Source organism: Apteryx rowi, unplaced genomic scaffold, assembly GCF_003343035.1.
Source record: "Apteryx rowi isolate R43461 unplaced genomic scaffold, aptRow1 scaffold_242, whole genome shotgun sequence".
Classification (NCBI taxonomy): Eukaryota; Metazoa; Chordata; class Aves; order Apterygiformes; family Apterygidae; genus Apteryx; species Apteryx rowi.
The window spans coordinates 471,767-499,381 of NW_020448775.1; the positions used below are offsets into that span (position 1 = coordinate 471,767).

At 36.9% G+C, this 27,615-nt stretch overlaps 2 protein-coding genes across 5 annotated transcripts in view; one reads left to right on the forward strand and one right to left on the reverse strand.

Moving 5' to 3' along the window:
• Positions 1–18,361, forward strand: part of FGF14 (fibroblast growth factor 14) — a 422,090-nt gene extending 403,729 nt beyond the window's left edge. The window contains exons 4-6 of one of the 4 annotated variants that reach the window (XM_026066535.1): positions 15,095–15,293; positions 17,879–18,001; positions 18,097–18,149. In XM_026066535.1, the coding sequence (XP_025922320.1) occupies positions 15,095–15,293; positions 17,879–18,001; positions 18,097–18,149 (375 nt within the window). Of the gene's footprint in view, positions 1–15,094; positions 15,294–17,878 lie in introns of all 4 variants that reach the window. The other 3 variants (XM_026066536.1, XM_026066538.1, XM_026066537.1) reach the window with 3 other exon arrangements.
• A 7,285-nt stretch (positions 18,362–25,646) lies between these two features.
• ITGBL1 (integrin subunit beta like 1) overlaps positions 25,647–27,615 on the reverse strand; it is a 149,261-nt gene continuing 147,292 nt past the window's right edge. Inside the window, exons 10-11 of the mRNA XM_026066556.1 lie at positions 27,241–27,354; positions 25,647–25,738 (exon numbers count right to left, since the gene is read on the reverse strand). Coding sequence (XP_025922341.1) covers positions 25,647–25,738; positions 27,241–27,354 — 206 coding nt within the window. The remainder of the gene's footprint in view (positions 25,739–27,240; positions 27,355–27,615) is intronic.

A 27,615-nucleotide genomic window follows, 5' to 3' on the forward strand; every position in this document is an offset into this window, starting at 1 on the left:
TACAAACAATTAAAAAAAAAAAACGTGACTGGCAAACTGAAGAGGTGGAAGACGGGCATCACCTACTGTAAGTTTTGCACTCTCAGTTGCATATTCTGTTAGATGGTTTCTCCTATAATGCCTCTGCAAACCCAATTTTGATGCATGAAATACAGCAGCTCCAACCAACTCTATGAGCAGACCTGGTCTCCTAGCTATTATTTTCCCACATCTCTATACTCAACCCATTACACAAGTGAGACATTTGAACAGAATGATAAACAATAGTCCTTTAGCTCAGTGATTTTCTTCACTATCTATCAAAAGTCCTTGCAAAGGAGTGGAAGTGGTGTGAACAAAGTCCTGAGAAAATACCACTGATAAAACATTAAAATTCACATCTTGATTAGTCTTAAAAAAAATAAATAAATAAAAAAGGAAAGAAAGAAAGAAAACAAGGCAGCATAACACAGAAAATAGTTTGGAAAATCTTACATTTATTGTGCTCAAACCTCCCTTTCTTCACCCACCCTTTGATTTTTCCTTCCAAAAATCGTTGCTTTTATGCATTCTGAAATCTCTCTCTGTTCTGTCATTACTTTAGCACTTGGAGACTATGGGCACAGAAAGCTTGTTTCTCATTTACACTTCACTCCACTATGGAAAGAGCCACTTTTGCAGGCTTGCCCCTTGTTACAAGAGAGATGTCAGTGCATCAGAGGGCATAGTCAGAGACGTGGCAGTCTGACAGTCCCTCTGGGGCCATCACAAGTCAGCACAAATGAGAACGATCATGAGAGTCTTTCAGTCTAAGCAAGAGCTCACATCCCAGTGGAAAACCCATATTTGCTTGCAACTCCAGTGGACTTCAGCAGAGCTCATATGTATCTAAATCTCTGAGTCAAAGACTACTGCAATACTTAATGTATTCTGGTCATATAAGGAGGAGACGTATGTATTTTATACAAAGTGTACGCAATTGATTCCTTCAATCCCAAGATCTGGTACAATGTTTTAGTTAGGAGAAGAAATATATTTTTGTAAAATGAATGACATCTTGTGTTTTCCTATTATCTGCAAAAGAGAGATGTACTTCAATTCTGTTGAAAAGAAATTTAAAAATATTGCAAGATAGGAAAAATAAGTCACCTTTTTACTGTTCTGTCTTTCTTTTCATATGGTGAAACATACTCCTGAATCATAAGAATCCTGAATCATACATTTTTTGTACCATCTTTCACCCCCTCCCACCTAGAGAAGTGCAAATGCTTTTGTGAAAAAAGTCCAAGGCTTCATGTTTCAAGGCTGCCTGTTTTAACTTTCCTTTTACTGAGGTTATGTTTGAAAATAATTATTTGTAAGAAATTATGAGCAGCATGAAAAAATAGCCAGTGGACTATACAAAGGCAGCAGTACTGGGAATTTTATAAAAATCCAACTCTCTTTGTTTCTTTATTTAAGTCTGAGGCCACAATTAAGTTGTGATGAGTAAAGTGTTGAAAAACAGACTCTCTCCTATACATGGGCTTACATAGAGCTACATGTATCTATCCGGACCAATGTGAAAGGCAGAAGCTAAAAGAAATGTAAGCAAATTGCACACAAATTTAGCATGCATAACATCTTATTTGCATATTTGCCCGATCTTAAGAAATTGAAATTAGTGAACTAATTCAGTTGGTTTTAGTGGCCTTTGTAAAAAAATAGCTCATTCACGAGAAAAATCCTTCATTTATCTACTTCTCATGCATGTCTGACATCTCTTTACTAAAGACTGTGTATTGTCTGGACAGCCAAGTGCTACATAAGTGTAGATGGAATACACAATATTACTTTAGTATCTAAAACAATATTATACGAAAATTGTACATTTTCACTAAGGCAAACCTAGCTCCTCAGATATAAAAGTAATCTCTTAATTCACAAAAGCAGTAGGCTTACTCATGTGAAGCAAAGGGGATTGTGCATATGAATTATGGAAAAACAGCTCCCACTTCATATAAAAAGTTGTTAGGTTGTTAACTGATCAAAAAACAAAAGATAGGAATAAAACCAGAACATATATACAGTTTTGATATATTTTAAGAATGCATACCATGCAATGCCTTTGGGACACAGTGGGAAAACTAGAAACCTGGATAAAACTGAGGATAACAGAGGTGTGTGTTTGTAGCTCAGAAGATAAAAGTATAAGCAGGAAGTCAAATCTTTGCCCTGTTTGATGCCAGTTTAATGTGAAAGTAGACGGATACAGTCCTCAGTGTATATGGGCATGGAAACAGAAGTACAATCCTTGTGACATTCTCAGGAAAAAGGAGTTCGTATGGCCTGTAAAAACTTTTTGAAAATGCTGATGTTTTTATTTTTGTGGGAGAAGGAGAAAATACATTTCAAAATATTCTTGAAAGACTTGAGGGAAATGGACAGGAAAAATGGATCTTAGATCGATAAATATGAAAAGGCAAAAAAAAAAGATCCTGTAAGCAAGGACACACAATCTTGCAAAAGCATAGCTTGCACCTGATAATGTGGCAGTAGCCAATAAATTAGTTTACATATCTAGGAAAAGTAAAGTAAATCTGTGATAGAGGAATTAAAGCACACTGCTGAGTGGTGGGACACCATTGACTTTTCCTTGCAGAGAATTTTTATTTCTCCAAATTAATCTCAAAGTAACAAACTTGGTTTTTTGCCCTGTGATTTTTTTTTTTGTTTTATTTTGCTTTGTTGGGTTTTCTTAATGTCTGTAAGACCCAGGCACCTACAGAAAAAAAAAAGATAGCCAGGTAAATATATATTAACAGGAAAATGGGAAAGAATTGGTGAGGAGAAATGACAGAAAGAGAGAATAMGGGACTATCAGATATCACTCAAAACCAAATTTGGTGAAATCTCAACTTCTTCAGTGTGCAGCCAGTCTCAGGATATATCTCTGTCATCTTTGGTGACTACACTGAAGTCTGGAATCAAGTTTGTAAAGGGAAAAGACAGGGGCCAGCTGCCTCTCTCCTGCACCCTGGGTCACGTGTGAGTGTGTCCTCATCTGAATTTCCCTGCTGGGGGACGCACTGGCCAGAGCAGGAGCCTGACTAAAGAGATAACAGGAGTTTTAATATGGAGAACCACCCAGGAACTGTACAGGTAAATTGTAAAAAGGGTAAAGCAAAGTTGTGAGAGTTGTCAAGGACCCCTGGGGTCTACAGAGCCAGGGACCAAGTGATAAATTAGTGCTTATAACATACAGGTAAAGTAACTGCTCTCTGAGAAGGCAACTGTAATCAAGGTAACGTTCCAGGCATCACCAGACATCAGATGGTGGTAACCTGAAGTCACTGGCCTAAGTTCAGCCTGTTTCCAGCCTTTCTGAATTATCCCTTAAATTTCAGTGTTTGTGTGCAATATGGCTCGATCCGTACGTTTCTTGTGAAAGTTATGAAAAACTGTCCTCAGCTTTGGTGAAACTGGTAAAGAATTATGTTTTCAATGGCTTTGAAATCAAAAAATCTGGTATTTCCAGCACCATGCTTCTTCATGCTTTATACAACATCAATTGGCAGTCTTTAAGGCCTAAAAAGTAGCCTTTTTGGCATTCAGCAGTTTGCCCCTGCTTCTTATGGGTGATGTATAGGGAACACATTTATTTGGGTATTGATTGTGTTTCCTCTGCCAGTCAGGTGGTGTCCCACCCAGGTGGGCTACAGATGGACTTGCTCTTGTGTAGGCTACAGTTTTGACCCTGATCTTTTGCCTCCAATTGTTTTTATACACACAGTTCTATAGTAATATATGCTTTCTCAGTTTATCTTTGCAATTAGCCACTCAAGTCAATAAAAAATGCATTCTTTATGTCATGTTGACATAGAGGAACATCTTCCATTTCTCATGAATACAGGTGATGTAAGTTCATTGCCAAGCACTAGTAAAAGCAAAAATATTCTCATACAAAACCTCATTGCTTTCTTTGAAACATATTCACTGCAGCTGAGCCTCTTTGCAAAAAAGTGTACTGCGCGGTGGTATGGTATAATGAATTCTGTTGGAAAGCAGTAGGATATAGAGGAATTAGAAAGCCCTCCCATTAAAGTGTCGTAGATTCAAAAAAAAGAAGTGCATGTTTTTTTTTTCTCCTTTTGCTGTCTGCATTCCTCAGATGCAGTTTAGAAGAGTTAAAAGTTCGATATTTGTACATCTCTTACTATTCAGCCAGATGTTTAATGAATAGACTGAAGCTGCTCTAGGATCAATATGTTGCTATCCATGCAATATTAAGCTTTGACTTTCCACAGAACAGTTAAAGGAATATGCTATAATAGTGAGTGAGGTAGAAGTTTAGGAACAAGGGGCTAAAATTTCTATTGGAAATCTTCAGATTTCTAACATCTTGAGCAAATAGAAACATTGATGTATCACTCAGTCACCAGCAGCTATTTATTAAAAAATTGCTTTGTTTATTGTTGTTATGAAAGCTATTTAGTAGGACTTTTCTTTGGATCTGCAATGCATATTGTAACAGTGAAGTGAGTAAAAAAGCCCTCATCCTTTGCTACCAATTTGATTTTATTCTTTTTTTTTAGTTCTTGCAACACATCTATATATTCATATTGTCAGTAATTAAAATTTATAAGCTTGTTGCTACAAGAGAAATTTTGTCTGAGCATGAAGATATATCTATAGTCATCCTACTGTTACCCATCCATTACCAAACCAAGCATCACTAGTGACTGTATGTTAGGAGCTGCATACAATCATCTCGTATTTAAAGGGAGATGATACATTAAGCTTCTGCTTTTTTTTTAACATGTAAAGAATGATATGCTCAGGAGTGTCTAACTTGTTTGCTTTCATCACTTCTGACTGGTAAACCATGATGCCATTCCAAAAATACTTTTTTGTGGCTGACATTTTATTTCCCATTAACTGTTTAGTTAAGACAGGAGCCAGAATGGATTTTATTTTGTCTTTGGTATTGATTCACTTTGATACAGCTTTTGAATGTTTGGGTCTGAGTCTCTTGTACTTTAGGGTACTCTTCTGAAAAGAAATACTTGAATTAATAGTTAATTAGATGCTGGGTAACTTAATTAAATAATAATTGGGAATTATTTTGAGAGCTCTGGGTGAAGTGGAATTTGTTAAGTGAAAACAGCCTATTCTTATTTGTTTAGTGAAAAAGATTACATGCATGCTGTGTGTGTGTGTCTGTGTATATATAATGTATGTATGTATATGTATAATTTCTGTACTTTGGTTGCAAAACATCAGCAAGGAATTTTTGTTTGCATGATGGGTGGAGTAATTTAAGGACAGGCAAATTTGCTCTTATGTTACCATTTCTGGACAGTCATTATGTGGTTAACTAGTCTCCTATGTGGAAGGCACTCCTCGGTGTGTCTCCCATACTTCTATAGGCTTTATATTTAAGTGAAATAGTGCTGTAGATGTTTCAATGAAAGAATGAAAATACACAACATGAAACAGTACAGAATATTTAAAGAGTCTTTCAGCCTGTCAGGTTTTGGCCATCTTTCAGGTTTGATATCCATTTCTCATTGAAAATGGGGAGAGTAGAATGAAGAAGGGATTTAGGGCACTTTGTCTTCATACTTGAAAACTGTTTTCAAAGCAAAAGGGGAAAGCCTGTTAAATATTTACAGGGGTCCTTCCGTGCCTGAGGGTAAAAGACGAGACGCGCAGTGAAAGCAAAGAATTCCTCTCCCAAAATTTCTCCCCAAATGTGTATTTATTTGCTGTATAACTAGAGTTAAATAACAAACACCTGAGAAATGATCTCTGTTCCCTTTACATCCCAACCTTCAGTGGTCAACTGCAGCCTTTGTGAGTAATGAGACTAAAACAAAACTTATGTTTTTTTCTTAGAGAATTGACAACATTTCTTACAGAATGTTTTGCCTCGTATTAATCTCCTCAGACTGAAGTATGATCTGGGCTTGCCTCTCACATTCTCCTTATGGAGACCCAGCATAAAAGAGGAAAAAAATGACAAAGTGACATTAGCATCCAAGAAAGAAGTTCGTATAATTGACCTAGCGTAATTGACTTTTATTCATTCCAGCCTCCATCATTTATAATAGTTGATTTTTAGGCAGTATAATTCATTCAGGGAGAGGTTATAAAAGAAGAATGCAAGCAGAAAAACAAGCTCACAACTGTAAAAAGAAGAGAAAAGAGATAAAATGAGTACACTAAAGTAGGCCACTTATAAGTTGAGTGTTCTTGCAACTGTTTCTGGCTCCTCAGCTTGTAAATGACACCAATTTAAAACTTTCATAAATTCGCACATCTTTTGGAAGGAACAAGTAGAAGTGAAATAATCTAAAGTATACCTTACAAAATACCTCTGCATTTGCCCCCCTCTTTATGTTTACTTTTGCATTTGTAGATAGCTAGGGAGATGTCATACCTGTTATACTCAGGGAGGTCTGCAAATACTATGTAATAACACTATAAAAATATACTGCACCATCCAATGTTGCACAACAGTAGCTAGTTAAAGCTAATGTACCAGTTGGTGGCAAACCCTAGAATCAGTTTTCTTTATCTAACATTACAGTGTATTGCAGAGGAACACCTATTTCATTAATGGTACCTGGTAAGAAAGAGTCATCCTCCTTGGTTCTCTTTTGGTACCTGGTCATTTTAATAATAGCTTTGCTTCTTTTCATGATAGTTAAGATTATCTGAGATATTTGGATGACAGAAGATTGTTTCCAGTAATGACTGTAAATGGCTGGGTAAAATTGTGTCAAAAAAATCCATTGTCATTTGGAAAGATTCAGTCTCTATCTGAGAGTAATTTGTATTCCTCCTACGTTATTTACCTGTGGATGGAACAGTAGATCGATGGGCAGCTGGATGAGAATTCCTTCCCCAAACCATGGTGGCTTGTTTCTACAGCTATTTTGTTAAATCTTTCCTTTCGGCCTCTTAATTTAGTGCTGTCCTATTTTCCCTTGGTGCTGACCTTTGCTCACTGAGAACCTGGTGCTGTCTACAAGCTGATGAACTATGTTTGCTCTGAGTGGAAGTGACTGGGAAGGATGGGTTGGTTTCCTCACATTCTTCTCTGACATGTYCTTTAATAGTAGCACAAGAAAATATTCCCTGCAGAGCACACAGTTTCTCTTAGGGTATGTGCCTTTCTTATTGATACTGGGTTTCCTTAATCACAGATGCTGTAGAGCAGATAAAAGACATCTTTCTGGGTTGATGTGGCAAGAATTTATAGTTGGTGCTTAAGCTGAAACCTTAAAGTAACATTTTACTGCATTTAAATTTTAAGGGAAGCTAGGTGCTGAGGATTAGATAGGAAGGAGACTGCACTCTTAGAGAAAGAAGGAATATATCATTTCTCTGATATAAGGATTCTGACTGCATTTCCTTTAAACACAGCCAAAAAGTACACATTTCTGTGAAAGTTCACCTCAGAACTGAAACAGAAAAATAATCTCCTCCTCCCTTGTGTGCCTGCAGAGGATAAGGAGGATGTTACACGTGACCACACGCTAAAATGCATGATGCCTGTGGGTGGGCTGCAGCCCATTTGAAAGCCACACTTACAAATCTGGCTTATCGCTAATACTTTTAAACTTCATTTTCCTTCCTTTCTTCAAGGGAGGCAACACAAGGGAGGCACATAAATGCCACAAAAATAGTTTTAAGCTTTAGTTGCCCTTTCCAGGCTGCTTCCCCAAAGGAACCTTGATTTAGTTTATAATCACCACCCTCTTGTTTTCTTTATCTGAGAACCATAATTCAGATCTGCACTATGGGCCGTCAGCAATAGTTCACTTTTGGAGTCAAAACTGGGCAGCCCTAACCCTTAAAAACTGGGCAATCTCAGAGACACTTGTATCAAGAAAATTCTTTTTCTATTATTTCAAACGTTTCCCACTGAGTTGATGACTCTGAATTGTAGGTATTGATCAAAAGAACATAAATACCTGAGCATTGCTTATGATACAGTGTTAAGGTCTATGTGATGAGAAGAGAGATATATAAGACTTCTCCTGGCTAGTGTATGTAAGTAGTAATTTGGGATCACTCTTTATTATTTGAAATGGGCTATTATCTGACATCATTGTTTAGTCTTGCAAATACTATGTGGAAGTGAAAAGTATGTGCATTGCCTTCCACACAAAATATTATTCCCTGTAATCCGTTATATTTTAATATGACCGTAGCTGCTAGTTGTTGTAAGCAAAGCAACTTTTTGTTATGAAACAAGCAAGTTTTTGTAATCCAAGCTGTTTTATGTTCTGTTTCAATCTGGACAGAAAATGAAGCCAAATTCAGGCTGCAATCAATACCATCTCAAATAAACAGAAATCTGTCCAAGGGTTTTTTTTCTTAGTTTGTTTCTATGTGTGCTATGTGGGTTTTATTCATGACCTTATTATAAGAGCTCATGAGTGTACATGAATAAAAGAATTGCTACATCATTAATATTGCAAGTCATATCACTGCTAATTAGAATCCCAGTTAAGTAAGTGCTAATATTTGCAAGAGCATTGATTTACGTTTACTTTTGTCTAAATTTAGTCAAAAGTTGTGTTTCTTTTTTATGAGTACTGATAGTTATATCTTAAGATCTTTTAAGGGCTCAAAAATGAATGAAGAGAATTACACCTAGAAGTTTTACTTTGACATGCTTACATCCTTATTGCACTCTCAGTGATACTTTAACCAGCAAGAATCATCCCTTTTTATTGTCTGCATGATATCAGTTCCTGTGTTTAATTTTTTTTAAGCCCATATGTTAGGGACCTTCTGGAGAACAGAAATAACGCTAGCTCTGAAGAGCCAATATTGGTGTTCTCTGACTATTCCAATCTATTAGGGAAATATTCTGTCTGAAGAATAAGAAGCTTATGGGCACGGACTTCTGAACATTTGCTGCTTTGATAGATAATCTGTATAATTGGCAGATTCAGCTATTTATTTTGAGGTTTTGTTAGTAAAGTCACTGAAAAGTTTGTAGTAAGGCAGTTAAAATCTCCTGGAGTCTTCCTGTTCCTCAGTATCTTAGTCTGCCAGTTTCCACATATGAAGTTCTGCCAACTTTATTTGTTCTTGCTTTTATGTGTAAAAACTACATCCCCGTTAGGGGGCTTTTAGACCCAGTGCTGCAAAACATCTTCCAAAAAAGCAGGGAAGGTGATATAAATTTCTCTTTACTCAAGAAAGTATCTAACCATGTGTCGATGGGTTTTCTGCTAATTGGAGAGGAACTCTTGAAGAGGATCATTTTGAACTGTAACCTTTTGGCCAGCTGAAGAGTTGGAAAAATTTGGTAACATGGATGGGAAATCCTGAGAGACTCGTGTGTGTGTGTGTGTGTGTGTGTGTGTGTGTTGCAAGTTACTAACAGTATTCTCTTACACCAAATGCTTACAAGCATTTGTCAAATGGGTATACTGTAAGGATGTGGTCTAATTCCTCTAAGTAACAGAAATATCACTCTAGATATTTTCTAGTTCTCACATGCAGGTGAAGCCTCCAGATCTTAACAGCTCTTGCTGCAGAAATATATCTATGATATGACCTCTTACCCTTTTGCAACACTAAAACTTTCACACCTCAATTACTCTAGCATCCTCCCCTCCTGCACTGACAAATGCACTACCACCCCCACAACTTCAGGTCAGAAGTCTGCCACAAAGTTCATTTCCCAGGTTCATTATTTTAACTGTATTTCTCTTCTCTTTTGAGCACCTCTCCTCATTAAAGACAAACTGCTTGTCTTCAGTTTTAGGGCTCTTCATGAGTCATTTCCAACCCTTTCATCCACTATCAAAATGTCAAATCCTCCTTTTGATTCCTGTGTTCCTAGCCTCTAACCCAAAAAATACCTTTGTGCTTACTCTCATGCTGCTTTTCTCACTTTGCAGAAGCTTCCCACAAGCCTCTGCAGAACTAATGTTGTCCATTCTCAAATCGCTCCCTAAAACTCATTTGTCATCATTCGTGCAAAAAAAATTTGATAACCAGCTACTAGCACACTGAGATCGTTACTCAGATGTGCCTAATTTTTTCTTTACATCCTATATCAGTCTCYGAGTAGATTGTAAGGTGTTCACATCAGGGAGACTCTGCTTGGTCTGTACTTTTAAAGCACTGAGCTCCTGTTCTATGAAAGGACTCCTAAGTGCAAATAATAAATAGTATTAAAACAGGATTCTTTAAGCTTTTCAACTGGTCTTGAATTCTGAGGAGGACCGGTAATCAGCTATTTTTTTACTGTGCTTGGTCTGACTAGCTCTTCTTTGCTTGGCAGCCTCTTTGCATTTGTCTTACTGTTGTGTGTCCTACTTGGCATCACTGAAAAGCGCTAGCTAGTCCAGGCTGCAGCTGTGCTTCTGCTGCGTGGTGTGATGAGCAAGACGTGTTATTCCCATCCCCAGAGGATTCCACTGGCTCCTTACTTGCTTCTGGCTTCAATTCAAGAGGGTGACTGTTAGCTATATCACTTCTGTGAGCTGTAACTAGAAGGATACCCTCATTTCCTATATAGCAGAATAAAAAGCAGATTTAAACAGATTTGAAGGCACAGGAGTAGAAGGTAGGCAACTTTCGTAAACACCTTTGTCCCTGGAACTTTTTTGATGACCTTGGTAGAGCCCTGGCCTTATCCTGTCCCTCATGATGTGCTTAGGAACATTATTTTTGTTCAGCCCCAACAGTTCATTATCGATTGATTATTGAACAAAGATATAGTCTAAAATTGCAGCAGGTGTTCATGTAATTTTAAAATAATATCTAGAAGCTCTGTGGCTAGCTGTCTTGTCATGCAAGGTTTTACTATTGTAACTCTATGACTTGTAGAGTAGGTATCTAGTCCACAGCTGTATAATTTAGTTCTATCTGAATGCTATAATAGAAAAACTCCATGCTTTGTGGGATTTTTAAGTGAAAGACAATGGCTGCAAATGGATATGTGTAATTTTATTAAGGCTAGCTAAACTGAACACACAACTAGTCAATACCTCATTCAGATATTTTTATTTACTCAACGGTTTTGGGGGCCAGTAAGTATAAAGTTTGCTGTGGTTTGATTTTGAACTGTAGCCTTTTGCTAGAGTATGTCATATTCTTGATTCACATGAAGGCCTAGCTTCATCCTGTCAAACTTTAGCCTGCAGTTGACCAAAAGGCATAGATGTTACTTGGTAGGGATTCATCACAGTTGTCTTCTGAATTGCCTTCTGACAATCTTTATATCTCAGTGTTGAAAACATCGGTAACCGGGCTATTGATTCAGGCAATCCTAAATTTGACACATAATGTCTCTTTTTTAATTTTATTTGTGCTTTGTTCTTAAATTGAAGCAGATTCTGACATCACCACATGACTCCATGAGTTAACACTTCATCAACCATGAGGTATTAGTAAAATATTAAGATTTGGCAACACTGGGKGGGGGACCCCAAAACTAAGAACTCACCAAGGGTAAAACTTTTTGGATCCACGAGGGGAACCCACAACTTGTGTGTTGTGATGCTTATTAACTCTACAGCAACTAGGAGAATTAAAACATCTCCAAACAGGATTCACATCAAGCAAAAGATTGATGGGAAGCTAGCAAAAATATCCAAATGAAAATTCTTCACAGCAAGGTGCAGTTTAATACACCCTACACTTCTGTAGGACACAGGAAGCTATATCAGATTGCAGTTTACAGCCAAACCCCTCTCCTGGGGTTTTTGGAAATGGGCAGTTGGCATACACTTTATTTCTAAAATGTTGCATTGGTAGGAGAACCCCACTGTTTATATAAGACTACTGGTTAAATCTGAGCACTGACTTTGGAAGAGAAGTCCTGTGCTCAAGTTCTTATTTGCATGTCATTTTTGGTTTTGCATGTCATTCATTGACTCTGTAATGTAAAATGCAAAGACAGTCCTGGGATCAAAACCCCAAAATTATTTCTTGCAAGGAAGATCTAAATGATTCTTGTCAGTCAGATGCAGATTTGGATTCTTTCAGGTTGCATTAGAAGGCAGGTAGCCTAAGGCAGTACCCACACCATAGAGTTCCTCTTATAAAATGCCATTGTCCTGCCTTTCCCTCCTACAATGGTTTTGAACAAGGCTGGCTATGGATTAAGTCAGTGCTGTTAGCACGTTAGTCATTTCTGAAGAGCTCTTACTGAATTTGGACTTAGGTATAAAAAGTTAGATTTGGCCTAGGGACATGCATAAGCAGAATTTTAGGTGCTGTGGCTGCTTTACTGGAGAAAACATAGGTGCTTTTACAGCTTTTTCAGCCAGCTGATATGCTGTCAGAGGCAAGGCTTTAGGAGTCACTCTTCAGCTTAGAAATATTCAGCTTCCACCTGGGCCCCGCTGGAGGTGCCTGTTTCAGAAGCGCCCTCCTGAGTAGTCCTTTCCTCAGAGGAATGGATGGCTGCAGTTGAGCATAGTAATCATCAGGTGCTTCATTTTCATTCATGAATACTCTTCTTCCACATCAGAGGAACTATTAGCATGTTTTAATATAGGCATATATTTAAGTGACTTTTTGACTGAGTGATTATCCAAGGCAGAATTGCATCCTAGTACACTGGATGGATAACGTACCATGTCCAAAGCTGTGATACTATCAAGACATCTGGAGTAGAAGGATAGCTGGAATACTTTGGGGAAGAATATAGTCATTCAATTTTGGCTCTTCCAGTTATGCCAAAAAATTAGCAGATTATTGCTGTGCTTTTATAACTAAGAAATAGTAGTGACACCAGTTTGCCCAGTCTATCAGTCTGGAGGATTGGCTACTCAATTACTTGGCTACTTAGGAGTAGCCAAGTAATTGTGTTGGCATAATCCATTTTTCTGACTTGCTAAAGTACATACCTAAAGCTTCTTATGCTGTACACTGTCAGAAAAACTATGGTACATATGAAAGAGATGAGGAGAGAGAAGGGCCAGGTTTGGTTCAGAGGTGAGATACAATGCCCTTTCTAAGGAATCTTGTTTAAGTATCCTAATGGATATTGTTTGGGAAAACACACAAATACAGTTTATGGGCAGCATTAATGACAAATAGCTTTCGTTTATAACAAAAAGTGAGTATTGCTTCAGCAGTAGTGTTTACTGGGCTTTRTGAGGAAGAAAAGCATGGTGGAGAACAAAGTGGGTAGAATTTGCAGTGAAGCAGGTAATAAGGAAATTTGTGGAGGCATTTCCTGATTAGCATCTGTTGTTTCAACAGCCCAGGAACATGACACAAATATAAATGGTCATGCCAGGGTTTAACCGGCATTCCCTCTAGCATGCAATCCTGTCTTTTGGTTTTATTTTGATTCTTGTTGAGCTCTTCTGTGATTTGAAATCACTGGAGGAGAAAGGAGAGTAACACAAATAGCAGACATCCTAAAGTCTTGGAAGAGTGAGAGAAAAAGCCCTGTGGCAAAGGAGAGGGTACAGCTTGGATATTTCCTGTCATTAGTGATTCTAGTATGGACTATATTTGCATTTCTTCATGCTCATACAAATTTAGCTGTGCACATAGGTGCTAAAGATGTGGTAGTGCAGAAAGACGGCCATTGCATATGTCAAAGAATCCTTTTTGCATCCTGTAAACCACTGTGACCTAGAGGCACTGTGAATATGCTTGCTCAAACAAAGCAAGCAACCTGTTTTCAGGCAAGTTAATAAAATATTACCCAGCTGCTTTTAGTCTGTTGCTGGATAAAATATGCTAATCTTTTTAAATTGAAGTTAAAAGTTACTTCACAAGTGAGCAAGTTAATAGTGTGCATGCTATCAGTTAAGACAGCTTTGCTTACAGGTGGTAACTTAAGCTGCTGCAATACAAATGCCTTATACCCCATAATAATAGAAGAAGAGCACTTGGTTCTGCAACCCTTGTTCAAGTTGCTGTGCAGTCCAGATTCAGAAAAGTGCTTCCCCTGTACTTTCTGGTATGGGGTACTGTGTCTTTAAGGACTTTGATTTCCCCAAAGAAGATCTGTTGTGACAGGAACAGCTGTGAACTTCTTATAATATGTTGGCAGCTGGAGCTGGGGCAGAGACCCTGAGAACACGTTACCTGTCTAGTRTAAACTCAGTATTGCTTCAGGCCAGGAGCAAAAAGAAATGAGAAAAAGAAGAATGCTATGAATGGAGAAGTGAAAATATTTGACATCCCCAGAACTGTATTTCTTGGGAAGGGCAACTGAAAGAAATGCAAATATTGGAGAAAATAATTCAGGGCTGAGAACTTCATGCTCTGAAAGCTTAGCAAGCCTCCTTCTACTTTCCCACTTCAACCCCCTCCTTTCTGTGGTGGGAACATCTCCCATAGGCTTCTGTAGATATGTCCAAAGACTGAAAATCATTACCCTACATTCACACAGAATCCTTTTTTCTCATGGTAGTTTAAATCTAATTTTATTGGCTTATTAGCCTGCTGATTTTTTAAACAGATTTTGTTAAATTCTGCTGACACTATTTTATTACTCTATTACTAAAAAAGGTTAAATGAATTTGGTTACTGTGCTCTAGAAGTTTTAGCAGTATTGGAATGAACACTGAGGAGGTCAGTAGGAGCTATAATTTCTTAGTACAGATATTTGTGCATCAGAAGGGTGTTTTCCTGGGGTGTCTCAGGCCATGTCCACTCTAGGATTTATTTTTTAATATGTCAGTAACAGCAATTTTTAAGTGTCAAATATGAGTTGTTATAAGGCATGGGAAGACTTTGTCGCATTTATTAAACCTGCCAAATATGTTAAAAATGAAGAATTGCTTTGTCATCAGTGCCRTTTTAACATAGACTTTCTTAATCTTTAAAAGGATGTCCTTGCAGAAAAATAAACACAATAATAATTATACCTRTATTTTATATAGTTTTTTGTGCCTGTATTACTTCCGTAGTTTGAAAATATACTACCCTTGTTTCACAGATGGGAAAATGGAGCTGTCCACGGTAGGTAAAGTAACTTCACTTGGAGGTCATCTAGAGGAAGACAGATCTGCTCTCAAAGCAGTACCTTATTATAGGTCATATATTAAACTAATCAAAATTTATTTGTGAGTTAACAAAACAGAAAGAGAACTTTTGAGATATTATTTAACACTTTTTTTTTTTTCCACAGGAACTTTTTACACCGGAGTGCAAATTTAAGGAGTCTGTTTTTGAAAATTATTATGTAATCTACTCATCCATGCTCTACAGACAACAGGAATCTGGTAGGGCCTGGTTCTTGGGGCTGAACAAGGAAGGGCAGGTCATGAAAGGAAACAGAGTGAAGAAAACAAAACCAGCAGCTCATTTTCTACCCAAGCCATTGGAAGGTGAGGTTCAGTCCATCACTGCCAGATGCGCTAAAATGTTAAGATCCTGTTATAAATATCACAAAACGAGAGGGAACGGTTTCTAAAATACCATTTCTGAATGTGCATGCCACACGCAGGAGCCATTCCAAATGACAGTTCCCAGGATTCATGGTGTGGTTTTGTGCTTTGGCATCGAGATGCTAGAAAGGGCATATGTAAAAACAGTCTTTCAAGGGATTAAGAGGTCGTTTTTTACAAGAAAAGAAATCTTTTGTTGAAGTGCATTGTGCTGTTTTTAAAATAATCTCTTGGTAGGGGCAAACATGTGAGTCTTGCAGTGAGAGATACTCCTTTCATTAAGCAGAGTGAAATAATGGATATTGCAGGATAATTGGAGTTATAAATGGAGCAGATGAAATGCCAGCATTCCAAAATAAGAGCTTTCTAATACAAAACACAAAGGTCTGTTTATAAAATAAATTATACTGTGTTACTTAGCCAGGTGGTGTAATGCACATATCTTCTGTAAGTTGGCCTTTAAGCCAGGACAGAAGCAAATAAAAGTCATACTAACGTTATATATTAAAATGATGTCACCCATTCTCAATCTTGGCAATATAACTTTTGATTTATCCTATATATTCTACAAGCCTTTTTTTTTTCACCTGTGCTGCTTTTTGCTTCTCGTCCTGACAGCATTTCATTCAGATTATCGCTACACATAGCCTCAGTCATTCTGAAAATTGTCTCATTAGTTAACATCTTAAAACACACACCTGAGTAATGCTTTAATTAGCAGTGCCATGTCTTTCTTTTAACCTTTTAACTTTGAAGATTTTTGATCTAAGGGATCAGTTTGTTAAATGTTTTAGAGTTTCACCATGAGGAAAGAATCTGAAGAGTCCTGTGTTTTAACTGTATATTTGAACTCAGGTTGAAGCCTTTTTGCTTCCTTTGCTTTGCAAAAGTCTTAAGATTTTCAGGAGCTCTCAACAGTATCTGCAGTTTATATGTCAATCACTTTATATTAAATTTTAACAATTTGTGTGGGAGGAAGCCAGTGCATTTCTAAAAGCAACATCAATTCATATGGATTAGGAAAAAGTGACTTTTAAAATGTTGGTCAGACTCTATCAAAACAGCTGAGGCAAGGCTTAGAAATAAGTTGCTTTACGTCGCCCACCAGAGTCATCAAATATTACAGCTCTACTATGTAATTCTTTACCTTATAGTTCTGTCTCATGTAATACTTTTGTGGGTCATGGTTTTATTTCATCATGCTCTTTAATTAATCAGCAAAGAGAAGTGTCCTAAACCCAGTTATGGGGGTTCACTCTGAAGAAATAGATCATAACCAGCCTCATGTACTCTAGAGAAGACATTTAATTTCAGACCTTCAGAAGCCATAAAAGGATTTAGATTGTGTCACTGGAAATGTTAGAACAAGTTATGTATTTGATTAGTTAATGATGCTTTGGGGCCCTTCATATTTATTATGAAACTTCACACCATTGAAGATCAAGGTCAGTACTTTGATGCTCCTGCCTCCTACTCTAATTAGCCAAGGGATGAAGGGATTGTGCTCTCTGTGGCAGCACACAGCCAGCCCCGAAATCATAGTGTGATGATTARTTCTTCTGACGGCTTTGACATCTCTTTTAACATTGCTCTGATATAAATAAATGCTACTGAAGTTAGGTATAAGTGGAAATATTACCTGATTCAGTGACATGGAAAATGAAATTGAATTATCCAAGAGCATTAATCATTAAGGCAGCTTAATGCTGGAACTGTGTAATTGAACACATGTATTTTCCTCAAAAGATTTAAAGTGGTTAGATAGGGACTGAAGCCCAGGAGCAAACTTTTAATTCCTCTAAGAATTTAGTTAATAGGTTAAATTGGAGTTTTCTGCACTTCTRAATTCAGTGGAGATTAGTGGCTGCTGAGAAAATTTTTGGAAAGGAGGAAGAAAAAAACCCCAACCACCTTTTATACCCTCTGCAGGCCAGTCCTGCACACTTATTCAATATAGACTGGAAGAGGTCATGGCTAAGCTCCTGAGACCTGTGAATCAGAGGTACAAATGATATTGCAGAGTTGGGCCCAAGCCTGGTCTTGCAGTGTTGGACTATGAGAGAATGCTTAAGTCTAGGCAATTTTATAATATAATTTCATTCATAAAAGTCAATCGATGTTGTCTCATTGAATTTTACTTTTAAAATCTTATAGAATATTTAATTTGTGTATATATACAAATATATTTATATATACCTATATAAAAATATTTACATTTTGTGTCTCTGCCTCATGCAAAGATAGAACACCAGTTTTTAATTTCTGCAGCTTCTATAGATTCATTCAACAGGCAAACATACAGTTTCCTACAGTGTTTTTAAGTCAGATGTAACCGAAGACAGAAGTTTAGAGGGTCAAGCAAAGATTTCAGTCATGCAAAATAAGTTTCTGTCAAAGTATAAATAATTTCCCTTGTGTGCAGGAGGAACAGAGAGTATATTAACATATTAGTTATTGTAGAAAAGTAATCCTATTTTAGGTACTTTTTCTTAAAAATGTCTCTCCTTTGTCTTTTCTCCCATTAGTTGCCATGTATCGAGAACCATCTTTGCATGATATTGGAGAAACAGTGCCAAAGGCTGGGGTAACTCCAAGTAAAAGCACAAGTGCATCTGCAATAATGAATGGCGGCAAACCAGTTAACAAGAGTAAGACCACATAGCCAGATCCTCACAGGTGTTGTGACTTACTGAGTCCTGAGTACAGTTGAGTGATTTATCCTTGCCAGACTTTCCCTCTGCAGTGTCCGTGGATCAGCTTGAGGCAAGTGAAATACTTGCTCGTTGCTGTTTCTGAACTAAGTTGTTGCAAGCGGATAAATCTCAACATGTAGCTCCTCCCACAACAAGAAGACACCTGGATAAACCAGCTAAACTCAGACCGTGGAATGCCCTACCAGATATTGGAATGCCTTTTTAATATCTTTTCTGTGACTGTGACACTTCATGTGAATGACATACTTCACAAGTAGACTTGATACCTTGCCTGCTGACAATTACCCATAATCCCTTTTTGAGTCCAGTTTCAGCAAAATCCATGTGTTTAAGTTCTATTTTGTAGCACACAAATAATCAAGTAATTTCTAGTTAGTTGCTGTAAACCTGTGCTATTATGGATTTCTCTTCTTCCCTTTTTTATAAGGCTGCTCGCTCCACTGTCTGTGATCTTTTGCAGGGATTGTGTTTCTATATAACTTAAGTGTTGCCGGTGGCTCAGTTTTGAAAGCAATCAGGGAATCAGGAAACCTTCGAAAATCTATTATTGCAAAYTATACCTATAAAGAATAGGATGTTGTCTCTGGCTTACAATATTGATTAAATGTGAATATTCTTAGTAACAGATACTGTGCTCCTGAGGTTGGCATCAGAGTGGAGGGAAGACTGTCAAACACACCCAATGAGAGAAAGTTTTCTGAAAAGAGTGTTTGACATGCCCCTATAGTTTCTTTTTGTGTGTGTGTTTTATACATATCACAGGCTTACTGGTAATGGTAACATTTGCCTGCCCAGCGAGCAAGACCCACTCATTTTTGGGAAAGTGGGTCAAAAGAACTCTGTAGGCCTTGTAGGCCTGAATTAAGGCTCATTTTTCATCTACTAAATCCTCATTATTTGAAAAACAACCACCACCAATAAAAAAAGATAAGACTAACCAGAATTGTGCTACCTAAGTCCATTTCAAATATAATCCTTTCCTGTTTTTAAGGAACTGAATTTAATGCCATTGTTATTTTTGGCTGAATTCCACACATACTTAGCAAAGCATGGGCAAAGATGTTGTTGTGTTCTTTTTTGCAGCACCAGTGCAAAGGGTAGTTACAAATTATAGTTTAATATTTCTGGTGTTTTAAAACAAGTTTTAAAACTGGACATATTACAAAACTTTATTTTTAATTTTAGCTCAGCATGCAAAGTCCAGTCCTATGTATCTCACCAATATCCCAGTATGTATCTCTACCCAGCTTCCTAGGATAATATGCCCACCAAATTGCTAGATTAAAGGTGCCTTGCCTTGATCTCTGTATACTGTACCTTCTCCTACATGAACCTAGAAGAAATCAAAAACATTATAAAATTGAAGCCTTGGATCATTTTATGAGAAACACCATCAACACTTTGAGTGTGTCATTTATGAACAGTGAAACCAATGTTAGGGGGAAAAATGAGTTTTAGACAATACCACAGAGATGCCATTGAAGTGTTAATTAGTTAGTCACATGCTTTCAGAAGACTGAAAATATGGGTACTCTTGGTATGCTTAAGAAGGTATTTGCTTCTCAGAAATGGCAGCAAGGACCAAATTGTACCTCAGTCTGGAAAACTCTGTGTGAGAACACTGTCTTGGCCTCTTGCTGTTATCTTGATATTTAAAGATAAAAAAGGAAGTCCTCCATTCCTTTTTTTTTAGCATTGTATTTCTGGCAATTTCTTTTATCATGTCTTTATGCTGAAATCCCGAACAGAGCCCACTGGTTATTTCAAACTCCTAACGTGCTCAGCTGAATAACTGATTCAGTCTAAACAAATTCTTTATGCCAGTTTTCATGTGTTCTGTGTTTATAAGCAACACTTAGTACACTGTTGAAGGAGGCTACTATAAAGCTGCTAAATTCTAGATAATCAAACTGGATTTTTTTCTTTTTTGGGGGATAGGTTAGACTTCCTTGTTTGTATCTGTAATATAAAAACAGCAAGCCAGCACTTGATGTTGGGTTTTTCTTGGGGGGATGAGGCCAACGTGAAGTCCAAATCTACATATAAAGAAAAAAAAATACAAAGCTACTTTAATACTATGATAAAAATACAAGAAACTTTGACTTAGACTGTCCCCTTGCCTGCTAGCTCTAAATGAGGAGAGGGGGAACCCAACACCACTTTGTTGAAAGCCTTTAGGGTTTCAACCCATCTGGTCCGGGGGGGGGGGGGGGTTGTACCATCCCTGAGAAAACCAAGCAAGAACAAAACCAATCATGTGGTAAAGTGAGCTTACGCTGAATCTGGGGGATCTATGGGACACAGCAGCCTTGATGTTGTATTATCTACTATGTCCCTAAGGTATCCTCAATCTTTCTAGAATTATAGGAGGAGCAATTTAGAATATTTTGACTAGGCTAATAAAGCTGAAGGCTACATGTTCTCTCTGTCTCTCATCTAAATTTCATAGAGTTCACGAAGAGGTAATACATGTGTTTGTGTCCCCCACAGTCCTCCTTTTGCTTTCCCCAGGTTAAGAGCCTGGGGAGAGACAGGGCTGGAGAACTGGCTGAGACATGCAATGAGGATCTGGTTCATGGCCTGATGCTGCATAGGTATTATTTTCAACATTAAACTTTCAATCCCAGCTAATTAAAATCTGCCAACCAGTTTTGGAGCTATAATTAAGGCCAGATTTAATTTTTGTAAGCCATTAGTTCATATTGGAAATGCAACTTTTTTTAGTTCTGTTATTGTTTATGTGGACTAAATACATATGTGTGTTTAATCTAATGACTAGATGTCCTAAAAATAATTTCTTCTACAATCTGTTTAAACATAGCAAAAGGGTCTTTTTGCTTTGGTTACTTCCATTAATTTTGTCTCTTTTTCTCACCTGTTGCATGGGGAAGAGGATGGCAAGGATGAACTGCATGTAGTAGGTTTTGTGTATCAAAGAACTGTTGGTCTGTATTACTGAATTTACATACATATATGCAAATAGTTTGTCTGCATTGTTTGTGTTTATTATTATTTGTTGTATACACAGATGCAACATGTTGAATAAAACATTTATATGAAGGCATACTGAAAAACAAAAAAAAAGAATTATGTAAAAAGTAGACTGTGCAAAACATCATCGCACTGGCCACAGTATGGTGAAACTTCATGTAAATAGGTTGGCAAACTCAATTCTCCCCTTTTACCATGCCAAAGAAAATTTTAGCTCCTTAATATAATACCTCTATTGCTGTTTTCCAGGATAGTACTTCACCATTTTGTTCCCTCTAAAATTAATTTCGCGGTTAAGTGAAAGCTGTTTTCAACTGTCTGTTACTACTAAAGTACTGTATAGTAAACCTGACGGAATCAGTTTGTATTTACAGAGTGAGTGTTTTGTACTTACATGTCTAGCTGTCTGTGAATCTAGAGCAGTCCAGATCATTTGCATGCTTGCTTTGTATTTTGTTTTTCTTCTGGGTTTTATCTAATCTCAGAGAGACTGTTTGCACAGCAATCAACCCATCTTACCATCTCACAATGCACGGATATGGTAACACTACACATAGTCATTCTCTCTGCTTTTGCTTCCTTTGTTTTTTTTAGCCACTCTCAAATCAATTATTTTTAATATACTGTCCTCTTCATAAAATTTAACTTGTGTAGAGTCAGGTTGCTCCTCAATGAACACACCACCACCACCACCACCAGATATAAAATAAAACACGTCACTTTGACTATAGTATTTAGCTGAAAAAATGCTAAAAAATCTGACTTTTTATACATATACGGGGAAACTTTTTCTCTTGGCTTAAAACCACTCTAAGAAATGAGGCATGAAAGCAGGCAGTTTGGTCCATGCAGTAAAAGTGTGTCTTGCTGATCCATCTGTGTATTGGTATAAAGCAGAAATTATTTAGTTCCAGTCAGATGAGAATGCAAGTAAAATTAGACACAGTAAGGTTATCTTTCTTTTAAATGCCCCTTTGGATAAACTTATATTCTGTGCAATGCATTTTGAAATGTCTAATAACAGTATTTTTTCATGATGACTAATGCAAATGCTATGACTTATTTTTAAAGATGTAATAAAATCTTTGTTCTATTACCTAGTCACAGAAATATTCAACAGAGCTTTCTTCATCCCAGTAATAAAGTGTGTTATATCATTTAGCTATGAAGTGAGATGCCATTCTATAAAGAAGCAAGGGCAGTGCATCAGAAAAGGCAGACCAGGTACCTTTAAATCTTCATCTCTATGGCTCTAAAAGACAGTATGGCCAAGGAAAAAAAGATCACGAGGACATTAATAATTTACAAAAGCAAATCAATCCACAGCTGTTTTACAGATGACATGCCAGAAGATGCAATATACAATCGACATAATTCTACTAAATGCTGCAAGGGTTTTGTAGAAGCATTCAGCCCCCTTCTGGATTGTGTTCTTTCTATTATAAGAAGAAAGCAAGGCTATATTATCGCTGTTTCTAAGGTTTACTAATCTAGCCAGTACAAAATCCCCATTTATCCAATTTGTTTTCACCACCTATAACTACCTTTTGCCACAGGCCTGAAAGCAAGTTTTTACAGTCACTAGATATGAAGAATCAGCCAGTATGTTTCACTCCCTTATGCCTCTTCCTGCTTTTATAGTTTATGTGTCTTGAATTCCTGTCAGCAGGAATGAGGTGTAAAATCACAATTTATTAATACAACTAGTATTTTCACATATGTGGAATAATAATCTTATTCCTTCAGGTCTCATTTTTCTAGCAAGGAAATGAGCCACAAAACAGACCTGCTGGGAGTCACATCACCAGTTACCTCAGCATGAAAGGGGGGAAAAATGTTCAAGCAACATCATAAGAAACAGAGTAAAAATTGGAAAGGAAAATAGATATTCATTATACTTTTAGTAGTCTTAATAGATATTTTAAGGTTTATAGTGATAGCACCATTTTGTTTGATAATTTACATTTTAATTAGCCCCTGACACTAGCTGTGTTAGAATATTCTAGTATATTTCCATACTTACCTTAACAAAAAATTTAGATAGCACTTTTTGAAATTCTGTGGCTATGTAATCCACCCGGTAACCAAAATGTTGAAGTTGGGTATTTTTTTAAAAATTTTCTAGCTAGAAACCAGAATTATTTTACATTTTTTAAGTATATAAATTTAAAAGGAAAACAAATTGCAAAGTAAAATGCATCGGATATGACACTGAAACCCTCTAAAGTATCTTTTTTTTTTGTCTATGAATGTGAGTACCTGAAATTCCAAGGCCAGTATCTATACAGTATCTATAAATGTTTGTTATACCAGGAAACAAGTCAAGAGTTTCTACTGCATCTAAATAAGAGCATTGATTATCCACTATCTCCTGTTTTACAGTATTAAATGCAAATGGAAGGAAATGCAGTACAAGCTTGTGTCTTTCACTGTTTACATTCTGACTCAGCAGAAGAATGTATATGCCAAAAAACACTGGTTATTATAGGAGGATTCAGGTCAGCGGTATTCATAAATGTAAATAAGACCAATAATCTGTGCTCTCCAGTCAGACACCAGGGCTGACAAAACGCATATCTGTTAAAATATATGAAAGTATTCCTGTTAAGCTCTACAAAGTTTAAGGGTTAGAAGTACAAAATACAAACTATAATTTCAAAATGGGTTTCTTTTAAGTTTCTTTATACTGTATCAATACATTTTAGAACTCTGAGTGATATTTTGGTTATTTAAAAAGAGCAACTAGCAGCCTTGGGATGTATATATCTCATTATTTATGTGCATAACTCCTATACAAGTTATGCGTAGACATTTGGTGGTTATACTATGACTCCCTGAGAACAYGGATTTCACAAGCTTCATTTTTAGAAAAAGAATTCAGTTAAGAAAAAATCCGGTAAGGTAAAGAGCAAGCTACGTGGGAAGGGGGAATAATAAAAGTGATTATTCAAAATGATTCATAAATTCATTTAAATTTTTTTGCATTCTAATTATTACATGTTCTGTACCATTGTATTTTCCGATTTCAAAAGCATCCTTTCTAAAAGAAAACAAATTTCTAGACTAATAATGGAATACCTTTTTCAGTTGATATACAGTTTCCTTATTTCTGAGTCATGTACCTCTTTAAAAACCTGGATCTTGGCACCTAAACCACAATATTACAGTTTGATATTAACAAGAAGTATTTTCCAACCATTTAAGCACTTTCTTGATCAATCATAATTTCACAAAATGTAATCACTTTTGAAAATAAAATGTATGTATTTTTTTTGCTCTAAAGAATTAAAGGGCTGCCAAATCTACATGTATTAAAAAAAGAGACTCATATGTAAATAAGTTAGGGAAGTCCCAATAGTTGTGCATCGTTCATAACTCAATGTGAATTTCACACTGAGCAGCACTTCATCATTGGAAAATAAAAATAAAATTTTTGTTCATACCACTGCTTTGTTTGTATTTACTGTATTAAAACTTTAATTACTTTGTTGCCATCGTCTGAAGATCTGTGGCTGAGATCAGTCTACTGCATGGTATAACTGATTTTTCAGGTCAGTTGACTTTCAAGCTCCCAACTTCTATGAAAACAGTGAAATTCAATGAATGCCATGTGTGACTGTGCAATCTGTTCCAAACARTGATTTCTAATAGCATATAGAATTGTCATTCTAAAAGTTGTTAGTGTAACAAGTTTTCCTTGCTTTACTTTCAGGAGGACTAGGCAAGTGTACACACATAAAACAGGATGATAAAAGTACATGAGTTGCAGGATACATATTCAGAATAGCAAATCATACATTTTTATCTTTATTAGTTTCATTCATTATACTCCTATAGGTTATGCACTTCAAAGTATTGTAGTATGTAGAACAGATAACCAACTTATTGACACTTTAACCACAGAAATTAAAAGGTTCTCYTGTGGACAAGGGTATGTTCAAACACATCGGGTCCTCATTCTATGGTTGTCCGGTAATTGGACCTCAGTTATACAAATACAATTCTTTGACCAAAAAAAAAAAAAAAATCAATCATTAAAGTTTTTATCAGCTTTTTGCAGCTTCTATCGATTTTGGAGCTGGGGCAGAGTCAGGATTATTAGAAAGAAAAATAGTCAAACACCATATTTGCCAAACACCATAAAATTGATCAAAGGTATTATTTGACAAATATTCAACTATCTCTGCTCTTCTGCTGTTGCATACTGATGTGGAGATCTGACAACCAAGTAAATGACATTAAAAAAAGGCTTTCTTATGTTTTTTTTCCAAAGATTGCTTAAGAAATAGGCATTAAGCATGTAATGTGAGCCCCACTGAAGTCACTGAAAAACTATGGGTAACTTCCACAGGACCAGTATTCTATGATTTCAGCTTTTTTTTTGCTCCCAAGTGAAATCATTTTCAGTTTTGTCATGCACTTCTTAAGGAGCTGGCCTTCCAATGACTGTTATAGAGTATTTGCATACATATATGTGTGTGCGCATGCACACGCACGTGCACACACACACACAGAGTATTTCTGAAATTAAATGTCCTAGCAGCCTAAAGAAAAATCAAACAAAATCCACAGTCTTCGATGTCCTTTGTTAAGAGTATTCTGCCCCCAGCCAGATTTCACAAGCATTTCCATTCCATCCTTCCCAGCACTCACAGTTTCCGCAGCTACAAACACCATTGCCTAGAACAGAATGAATAGAGGACAATTATCATAATTGAAATGTAGTACATTAAAATGTGTTTTATGGGAAGTATAAAGCCATGCTAAAGTAGTTGCATTATCCCTCTAATGCCTCCCCCCCCCTTTTTTTTGGTAAGGAAGCAATTACTGTACCATTGCATTAAGAAGCCACCCCAAAGCTACACTTTTAAAGAATTAATAGCATTCTCTCAATAATGCCATCAGCAGAATTGCAAATATTGTAATTATACTACCATTATTTGCACCCAGCCGTTGAGGCTCAGTGTTCACACTGCACTTCAGGGTGCAAGGAAAAATGAGAATTATTTTTAACTATTATGAAGAAATAAAAAGTTATAAACGGAATAGTAACAAAGACATTGCTTTGAACCTGAAAAACTTTATACCTAAGTTCTCAAAGTTCTATACAAATAAGTAACATCTCACACTCAGTGTTTAATGAAAATATATTGTCCCTATTTTGCCAAGGGGAAACATTAAGTACTGAGATGCACATTTTCATTTTCATTTTATTTTAATATTTTGGATGCTCAGCTTGAGACATCTACAGCTTGGTTTTGCAAGGTGAGCTGCTATTCCTACCAACTTCATGAAGATCTGTGAATGGCCACTGCAGGTGAAGATCAGGCTCCTAGTTGCCTCTGTACTGGGTACTTGCAAAAAAATGGACACTTGCTAATCAGGTTAGCCAGGTGACCTGGTTTCTGACCAGAATTTACTACTGCCAGCTCTCCCACTCTGACTCTAATCAGCTTGCAGACTTCCTCCACATCTGATAATTGCTCAGCAAAGATTTTCTAAAATTAAAATTTGTATCAGGCAGCAGCCATCGAGTTAATATAACAGTTCCCATACTGCTGCTTGTCACTAGGTTTCCTTGTTATGAGGGTTTGTTGGCAACCTGCCCATTTCTATTCGCATCTGCCATCTGAACTCTCAGCCAATGTTAGGGTGAAGGCGCCTTTAATCACTACCCGTCACCTCATAAGAAAAGCTGTCAGGTATTTCAGCCTCCCAGGGAGAACCATCTGAATGCCAGGAAGCTTTGTTAACCAACAAAGCTATTCCTCTCACCTAGCAAAGATTATCAGATAAGTGGAAGTTTTTCGTGACTTGAATGCATTCATTACACACACAGAAAAGCGAGGAGTGAGAACAAAAGTTTCAGAAATCACATAATCATAAGGCTGTCAATATGCTCTTTGCCAAAGAGGAGTAAGTTGTAGTCTATTACAATGAAAACTGTTGATGGATTTCATAACTGATCTACTTATTTAAATTCATATGCAGACTTTCACCTGTTGTTTTGCAACCTTAAGTTGATTATCACACCACATGAAGAAACAATTATAGTAGGTTTGAATAACAAGCAAATGCACTTCCTCCATCAGTGGAGAAAGAAGAAGCTGGGCTTCATCTAACATAATTCCCATCAACGCAGTTTGTTTCTTGGAGCAATTAAGTGTTAGTCTGTACTGCACCTGTGCAAATGAGACCRTCATGTTTGTCACAGTCTCTGTCATCACATTCACAGAAATCACCCGAAATGTACCATTCCTGTGGTGAACAGATGCACTTTCCACAGTGGCAGGAACCTGAAATCACAGATTATTACTCACAGTCAAAGAGCACTAGTATTTTCAGACCAGACTATAGCATCCCCAGACATGCACACACGCACACACCCCACACACCAAATTGCTGTCTAAGAAGCTATTGTATGAAAGAAAATAATCAAGCTAAAAGCTTTTTGAATAAAAGGATTCTTTCTGGGGGTGTGTGAGTGTGGCAGGGCACTCCTTCTAATGCTTTGATTCTGCTATTTCATTTAATCAAGACTCATATTTTGAGGCTTT